The sequence below is a fragment of the Copadichromis virginalis genome, linkage group LG6 (genome assembly GCF_057382275.1).
Source record: "Copadichromis virginalis isolate Kocher_CV1m ecotype Utaka linkage group LG6, C_Virginalis_male_GT1.1, whole genome shotgun sequence".
NCBI lineage: Eukaryota > Metazoa > Chordata > Actinopteri > Cichliformes > Cichlidae > Copadichromis > Copadichromis virginalis.
Window position 1 is genome coordinate 6,843,950 of NC_140623.1, and position 9,332 is coordinate 6,853,281.

Sequence of the window (9,332 nt, forward strand, 5' to 3'; positions counted from 1 at the left end):
CTGGTGTTGGGATCTTGTCAAATTGGTGTAATTATAAAGACAGAAAAGTACCATAAAATTCAGACCAACCATGCAGTTGCATCTGAAGAGCATCTGATGGACAGTAGCTTCATTTTTCAGCATGGCAGTGATCCCAAATATGTGAAGTAAAAGCATATCTGGATAGAAAAACACAACGCTGTCAGTCGTGGATGGACCTCCCCATAGCCCAGACCTCAACATCACTGAAGCAGTTTGGGATAGTCTTTTACAGAACAAAAGGCAGAAACATCCAAAGAAGAGCTGTGGATGTCCTTCAAGAAGCCCAGAGAACTTTTCCTAAAGACTACTTATAGAAATGACAGAAAAAGAGGAACATAAATGTGCTCATACCAAATATTGTACTAAATACTTCAGCATCATCAGACTTGTACAAACTGTGCTAAACTGGGAAAATCGAAATAGGTGCAGCAATTTTCAATAAATTTAGCACTGTTAAAGTGCTGAACTAGTGCCATGTTATCGTAAACACAAGTTAAATTGAATTGCAGTATTTTCTAGATATTTCCCACCAGGACCTGTAATGGAAAGTTTCCAGGACTCATTGTAATCAAATGGCAAAACCCCCTGACTCCTTTTAAAAGGAAGAAGCAGCTACATTTTCCTGAAGTCTATGTCTGAGAATCTCCCTTTGTCTGAGGAAGAAACGTCTACCAGGTCCTTGGTTCCAACCTGGACCAGGGCAGGGCTCCCTATGCTCTAGGTGCTCCAACATCTCCCCCATCAGAAACATTCCAGCTTAATCCTCTGGTCAGTGTACCATTGACCACAGAGCTGGCTGATAGCTGGACTCCGCTGTCACTGCGTTATGGTTTATGATATAGATATAGAAATGAATTTTCCTGTAGGGATCTTCATGACCTCATCTTTTTTTCTCTAACCAAAGCAGTCCAGTGTAACACTGAGTGAAAAATAAAAGTGTTGTGCTGTCTGTGGCATCGTCATCATACACAGACGGCACTTTCGCTCTAATTAGAGGACACGCGACTCAGCCTATACCTTCTGACTACTAAAGTAACCACACTGTGACTGTTGTGGCAGCTCTTCTGTCAGTGGAGCACGTACACAGATTAGTTTGTGGCTTCTGTTACGTTTTCTGTTACATTTGTACAGAAACTATAATTCTCTGTACATTCTCTTAAGAAAAGGATGAGCAAACTTCTGTTAGTTTCAAACTTTCAACCCAGTCCTGTAAGCCTGTGTCATGAAGCTTGGTCCTTCTTCTGCTCTCCTTCCAGGTTGCAGTACCTCAAAGGACCCCTGCAGAATCAGAAGATATCAGCAGCATTGTGGCGGCCCAGCTGAGGGTACCAGACACCAACATGCCAGCCAACCCAACCAAGCAGCAGCAGCAGCAGCAGCAGCAGCGATGCAGCAACAACCCCACGAGCTGTGACTACTCTCTCTTTGAACTGGAAACCTTCTTCACCCGCTGGGCCCCTGATAGTGACCCTGTGTCAGCTCCTGGTGGCTCTTCATGTGCATTTGTTCCTAACAAGTCAACTGAACGTGACCAGGATAGAGTTGTTATCATAGACACTCGTCGACAGCCTTGGCAAGTGCTCGATCCACCACAGACCTCGACGTCCTCGGCGTTGAAGCCGAGCGGAGGGCAGAGTTTCTCCTCTGCAGGCCGGCTGTCTGCATCACAGGGTAACACTTTGTCTGCTTTCCTCAGTACGGCCTCTTAATGCTGTTGTTTTGCCCTGCCTGTGTACACCTTCAGATATTTGGATCACTTTATTGATGTTCCATCAACGTACTTAAAACCAGTAGTGTGTGCTGTCAAAGCTTCCACTGGTGCCACGTCGGAGTGGTCATCAAAGTGATAGCAGACAGGTCGACAGCAGACGGGTGATTGTGTGCTGGACTCATTCTTGAGCCACACAACTGCACTCACATTTAACTAATAATAATCTGTATGAACAGTTCCAGTCCCGCAGCACTGAAAGAGCACTTATAAAAATAACCAATGATCTTCTTATGGCAGCTGACTCTGGTTTACTTTCCATTCTTATTCTCCTCGATCTGAGCGCTGCTTTCGACACTATTTCTCACTCTATACTTCTCAGTAGGTTGGCCTCCATCGGTCTCTCCCATACTCCACTAGCCTGGTTTAAATCGTACCTGTCTGATCGCACTCAGTTTATTCAACTCAAATCCTTCACTTCTCAGCCCTTCCCTCTGACCACTGGCGTACCCCAGGGATCTGTCCTGGGCCTCTTCTTTTCATTATCTACCTTCTTCCACTTGGACATAAATATAATATCCAGTTTCACTGTTAGGCCGATGACACCCAGCTGTATCTGTCCACTAAACCTGATGCTGCTCTTCCCCCATCCTCCCTCACCCTCTGCTTAGCTGAACTAAATTCATGGTTCTCTTCTTATTTTCTTAAACTCAACAGTAACAAATCCGAGCTCCTCTTGGTCGGCTCTAAATCTACATTATCCAGAACCAACAGTTTCTCTGTTACTATCAATAACTCGCTGGTCTTCGTTTCTTCCTCTGTGAAAAGCTTGGGTCTCATCCTCGACAGTACTCTATCTTTCAATTCAAACATTAATAACGTCACTTGGTCTGCATATTTTCAATTGCGCAACATTATTTGTCTCCGTCCTTTTCTCACCCCACATGCCACTGCCATTCTTGTCCACAGCCTTGTTACTTCCAGGATCGATTACTGTAATTCACTTCTTTATGGTCTTACTCAGAAATCCGTCCACAAGCTTCAACGCGTCCAGAACTCTGCTGCCCGTATCATCACCAGGACCTCTTCTGTCCACCACATCACTCCTGTCCTGCAGCAGCTTCACTGACTCCTGGTCAAATATTGCATCAATTTCAAAATACTCTTGTACACATTTAAGACTATTCATCATCTCTCCTCATCTGGTTCAGATCACCGCCCCATCTCGGTGTCTCAGATCTTCTTCTTCTCTTTCTCTCTCCGTCCCCTCCCCCTGTTTTGCCACCATGGGGAGCAGGGCTTTCAGCTGCTCCACTCTGGAATTCCTGACCTCCTGATTTAAGAAATATCACCTCCTTCTCTCTCTTTAGGTCCCAACTCAAAACTCGTTCAAAACAGCTTATCCCACATAACCTCTCCACTCTGCTATTTTAAATTTGTTTTATGTCTTATGCTTTTATGATTGTGTAAACTGCTGGCTTTTATGTTGCTTTTGTTATTCTGCTGTGTGCAGTGTCCTTGAGTGTTCTGAAAGGCGCTTTCAAATAAAATGTATTATTATTATTGTTAGTTAAGCTTTCCTTTACACACTGAGGTCATTGTGGCAGCTGTTATTGCTGAAGCCTGACAAAAAGATACTGGTGATGAAAAGTCTCTATTGTACTATTGCATGCTTTAGGGTCTGAAGATGCTAATGTCACAGTCTGTGGACCAGCAGAGTGAGTGCAGTGAGTAGGACGCTGAGTTTAACAAATCAGAGTCAGAAAGGGTTTTATTGCCAAATGTTGAGCAGGTTTACAACATTAGGAAAATTGCTGCGGTACTTAGTGCAAACATACTGTCAGATAACGCTTAAATAAACAGTAGATAGATATACACATGAGTGCAGGTGGTGATCAGTGCCAAACATGGAATGATGCAGTGAACACAGCGTAGGGTCATGTGTTAGGGATGGGAACAGTCATACGGTTATTGTTCATGTGTCCAACAGCAGAGGGGAAGAAACTGTTCTTATGGCGAGAGGTTCTGGTGCGAATGGACCGGAGCCTCCTGCCTGAGGGGAGCAGGTCAAACAGACTGTGTCCAGGGTGAGAAGGGTCAGCTGAGATCCGAGCTGCACGCCCCAGTGTCCTGGAGGTGTACAGGTCCTGCAGAGATGGGAGTCTGCAGCCAATCACCTTCTCAGCAGAGCGCACAACACGCTGCAGTCTCTGTTTGTCCCTGATAGTGGCTCCAGCGTACCACACGGTGATGGAGGAGGAGAGGATGGACAGCCGTTTAGTCGCAACATGAAGTTCAAACTGAGGGATCAACAACCTTTGTGTGCGTGCGCACACTTGTTTTAGCTGCTCTCGTTGTTGATTTGCGTGTTTCTGCCGTATGAATTTGTTGTTTTTCCTTGTATGTTTTTACTGGTGCAGCCATTGGTGCTTTTATTTTTAATATATATTTATATTTACTTGTATTACACAGAAATACCATTAAGAGAAATGAGTAAATACACGAACAAGACGAGCCTATAGAGAATTAATAGCGCTCATCTTGGAAAAGCAACCATCACATATAACTGCCTGGCTCCGAGTTTAGTGACAGCTGATTCCTTGTTTTCTCTGGTTCCTCAGGGACTTCTGCACCCACGTCTTTGAGAATGCAGGATCCAGGATCTTCCCAGCCTTCCTGGAGGAGAACACCAGCACAGGCTCAAGTGCAGCAGCTTCAAAATGGCAACACTTACTCTCAACAGGAAAGCACCGTCCCTCCCTCACGAATCACACCGTCCTCCAGCACAGGTGCTGTTAGTAAAACAGGTAAAACCAAGACAGCTGGGGCTCCACAGTCCTCTCTATCAGTCCGGGGAGCTGTAGCACCGCTGGCCAGCACTGAGGTGGCCATCGCCCCACAGCATCGGACAACTCTCCTCACTAACCTTAATAAAAATCGTGCCGCATGCACTTTGCCCACAGAGCGCCGCAGGAAGAGTTACGTATGTGGAGCCTGCGGAAAAGCTTTCTCTGGCCTGTCCAATCTAGAGGTCCACAAGAGAGTGCACACAGGCGAGAAGCCTTTCCGCTGTGACACTTGTGGGAAGCACTTCTCTGAGGCTGGAAACCTGAAAAAGCACCAAAGGGTTCACACGGGGGAGAAACCCTTCAGCTGCAACCAGTGTGGGAAGAGGTTTGCTTGGATCTGCAACTTGAGGACACACCAGCAGTCTGCCACAGGCTGCGGAGCACAAGCCGGGGCAGGGCTGTAACTGCTGATGCTGTTATTATTGATTCAAAGGGTAGTATAACTCGGCCCAGTGACAGTTTTTTGTGTCCGTGGTTATAGTCGACCCAGTTTAGCTCTTTCTCTGTGTTCCTGTGGGCGTTTTGAAACTTTTCCTTTGTCTCCTGGGTCCTCGGAGAGCCTCTCCATGGATGCATGGCACAACCTAAAGAGAGTGCCAGCTCTCCAGGACGTATACACTTAAAGAAAAGAAGAGAAACTGGAAGAGCTTCACTGAACAGAGGGGGTGGCTCACGACAACAGCTATCAGTGGCCTAAAATGCAGGGATTTCAACCCCCAGTCATACCCTGGCTCCTGTGACTGTAATAATGCCTTGGCTCATGTCCATTAATGACCCATATGATTACAGTAAAAGGCTCTCAGGACCACCGCTGAGGTGACAACCTACATCTTTAACATCATCTTTACCAACCAAAGATTTCCACTTTCCAAGCCTGCGGAGACATTTTGCTAAATATTGTATTTTTGAGCCTGTATATAAACATGTGACCCAGTGAGTGTTACAGGAAATCCAAACTAAACTCAAACTCTCGTTTTTCACTCACTAAAGGTGTATGCTGGACAATTATTTCACCTCAAAAAAGAAAAGTACGCAGAGTCGATTACATGACATTCATCACCATGATGAGTAGTTGGAAACGTTTGACCACGATGTGTATTTGACCACAGTGGGAACACAATCAGACTGAATTAAAGAGCATATAAAGTCTCCTGTGACCAACCTCATCAGATCTAATGTGGTGCTTTCAGCTCTTTTCATTCTTTCCTGTGTGATAGTTGCCCTCTCTCTCTCTCTCTTATTCTGTGGGGAAATCTTCCACTTTCACAGAGTTAATAAATAAATTGGATGTGTAGGCAGAATTCATCTAGAGGGGTGCCGCGTTAAACTCTTCATCCACGGAAGCCTGAAGTCTGTGCTGTAAAGAAGAACACAAAACAATATTTATCAGTGCTAGGACCAATTCTGTTTACATTATACATGCTTCCCTTAGGCAGCATCATTAGAAGACATAGCATACATTTACACTGCTATGCCGATGACACCCAGCTCTATCTGTCCATGAAGCCAGATAACACACACCAATGTGTTAAACTGCAGGAATGTCTTAAAGACATAAAGACCTGGATGGCCGCTAACTTTCTGCTTCTTAATTCAGATCAAACTGAGGTTATTGTACTCGGCCCTGAAAAGCTTAGAAATATGGTATCTAATCAGATTCTTACTCTGGATGGCATTACCTTGGCCTCCAGTAACACTGTGAGGAACCTTGGAGTCATTTTTGACCAGGACATGTCCTTCAACGCACATATTAAACAAATATGTAAGACTGCTTTCTTCCATTTGTGCAACATCTCTAAAGTTAGAAATATCCTGTCTCAGAGTGACGCTGAGAAACTAGTTCATGCATTTATTACTTCCAGGCTGGACGACTGTAATTCATTATTATCAGGAAGTACAAAAAACTCACTGAAAAGCCTTCAGCTAATCCAAAATGCTGCAGCAAGAGTCCTGACAGGGACTAGAAAGAGAGAGCAGATTTCTCCTGTTTTGGCTTCCCTTCATTGGCTTCCTGTAAAATCCAGAATTCAAAATCCTGCTCCTCACATACAAGGTCTTAAATAATCAGGCCCAATCTTATCTTAATGACCTTGTAGTACCATATCACCCTATTAGAGCACTTCGCTCTCGCTCTGCAGGCCTACTTGTTGTTCCTAGAGTATTTAAAAGTAGAATGGGAGGCAGAGCCTTCAGTTTTCAGGCCCCTCTTCTGTGGAACCAGCTTCCAGTTTGGATTCAGGAGACAGACACTATCTCTACTTTCAAGATTAGGCTTCAAACTTTCCTTTTTGCTAAAGCATATAGTTAGGGCTGGACCAGGTGACCCTGAATCCTCCCTTTGTTATGCTGCAATAGACGTAGGCTGCCGGGGGATTCCCATGATGCACTGAGTTTTTCCTTTCCAGTCACCTTTCTCACTCACTATGTATTAATAGACCTCTCTGCATTGAATCATATCTGTTATTAATCTCTGTGTCTCTTCCACAGCATGTCTTTTATCCTGTCTTCCTTCTCTCACCCCAACCAATCACAGCAGATGGCCCCGCCCCTCCCTGAGCCTGGTTCTGTTGGAGGTTTCTTCCTGATAAAATGGAGTTTTTCCTTCCCACTGTCGCCAAAGTGCTGCTCATAGGGGGTCATATGATTGTTGGGTTTTCTCTGTATCTATGAAGCGCCTTGAGGCGACTTTTGTTGTGATTTGGCGCTATATAAATAAAATTGAATTGAATCCTAACTCATCCGCATATTGAAGTTCCACAGTAACTGCATTATTTGTTTTTTGTCTTAGTGTATTGCATTGCTAGATATTTGTTAAAGACAATACTATATACTGTACGATCCAGGCATGAGTCTCATTAACTGTTGTCTTGAGAGATCCTTCCACGCTGTGGATCACCGACACTACCTCACTGATTTTGGTGATTTGTGGTGTTGCAGAGCTGTGTCACTGCACTTGTGCTCATTATGGACCAATTTCTAGGTTTTGACTAAAAATCTTAAACACTGAAAATCTGTCAGTTCACTTTAAAACTATCTTGCCTGCAGGCGTCTCATGCTACAAACACATATTTCAAACATATTAACTGCAAAAGTAATTGTATCCATGTGTCACGGTGAGGACTCAAAGATAAGACTCTGAGCTAAAGTCAGTTAAATAAGTTTTATCGGCGAAAGAACTTCAACGCTGACGGGATCACAGGAGCTCTGAGAGGGAGAGAGGGAGTGACTTGTGATGGCGGGTGAGTATGTGTGTGTGTGTGTGTGTGGGGGGGGGGGGGGGGGGGGCAGACTGCTGGCAGGTGGAGGAGGTAGTGAGTGGACAGGTGGGAACTGAAGCAGTTCAAAGAGTGCCGGTAAGTGTTCTTCCAATCTTCCAAACAGGAAAGGTCCAAAGTGGCCTCCAGGTGGGATAACTGCTGGGACGCCAACAATGTTCCCTCTAATGTTTCATGTGTCTGAACACAAACTCCCTGAGCGTCCCTTGGATCACTGTGAGCAACAGCAGACGTGCGCACTGTCGTCACGCCAGCATCCAATCCATCCAAATTACATGTTTATTAAAATAATCAAATTACAGCATTTACATTTATGTTAGACGACTCTTAATTACCTGCTTTTGCCCACTTACAATGAAAATTAAAAAAATCTTGTTCATGACCTGTGCAGCATGTTAACACTATTGGAAGGAAAAATAACTTCAACTCCAATTTTGAAAACACAACTTTCTTTTCTTTTATATATATATAAAGCTCTGACTGTATTATGAGTCTGTGGTCTGGGAGAGAGTCTGTAACTCTGTCTGCAAGTACAGTAAATAATGACCAGTGTTGGGCAATTAATTATATACTTACTTCTTCAAAAAAGTAACTGAGTTATGCAAACAAAAAAGTTTTTTGCAGCTGTTTACCTAAAAATGCAGCCAAGGCGTTTTTAAATAAGCATTTCAAACTATTTACAGAACAATCAGCTGTTCTGCATCAGAGAGACCGTGCTAGCAGTGCACAATTGTGCACGCGCGCAGCTTAGAGGGAACGTTGCACGTCAACACCGACATTTTCTTTTTTTTTTTTTTTGTGTCCCGTTTGGATCTTTAGCCGTCAGAATTGTTGTCTTAAGGCCAAGAAAGATGCCAAGCGGATTTATTTTACCAAGTGGATCATCAGGGCCTTGCCATATTGGTCCATTTGATTGACCTTTATTATAATTATGTATTTATTTTATTTTCAGTTCCTACAAACGGGACAGACATGACTGGGGGATAGGACAGGGAGAAAGAATGAAAGAAAGAGAGGGAGAGAGAGAAAGAAAACCAAAGGGGAGAAGAGACGGTGAGAAGGGGGGGAAGAGAGAAAAAAACAAACAAAAAAAACAAAACAAAACTCCTGGGTCACCCGTATGGAGAAAAAAAACAGAAGAGAAAGCAAACAACAAAGAGCAACATAATAAAAAAAACGGCACCATCACAATAAACTAGCTACCAGTAGATATCAGTAGATACTAAATATTAAACGATATTGTGCAGCACGCAAGATAGACAGCGCACAATGTGCTTTGAGGCAGCAGCCAAGAAAGCTGTAGTCTGTGTCTGTGAACACCCGTGTGTACACCTGTGTGCACACCTGTGTGGATCAGCATGCTTGCATTCCAAAGGTTTCTCCATGTAACGATCTGCTAGGGAGTGTGGGGGGCCACAGCCCCGTCCTCCAGGGCATGAAGCAGGTATGGAGGAGATCAAAACTCCAGACATCCAGAGG

The 9,332-nt window shown here is 44.3% G+C and overlaps 1 protein-coding gene across 2 annotated transcripts in view; it reads left to right on the forward strand.

Annotated features, from left to right (window-relative positions):
- LOC146707074 (uncharacterized) overlaps positions 1 to 7,139 on the forward strand; it is a 30,738-nt gene extending 23,599 nt beyond the window's left edge. For both annotated transcript variants that reach the window (XM_085458384.1, XM_085458385.1), the window contains exons 7-8: positions 1,278 to 1,692; positions 4,351 to 7,139. In XM_085458384.1, coding sequence (XP_085314510.1) covers positions 1,278 to 1,692; positions 4,351 to 4,982 — 1,047 coding nt within the window. In that variant the 3' untranslated portion in view covers positions 4,983 to 7,139. The remainder of the gene's footprint in view (positions 1 to 1,277; positions 1,693 to 4,350) is intronic.
- Positions 7,140 to 9,332: the final 2,193 nt, after the last annotated feature.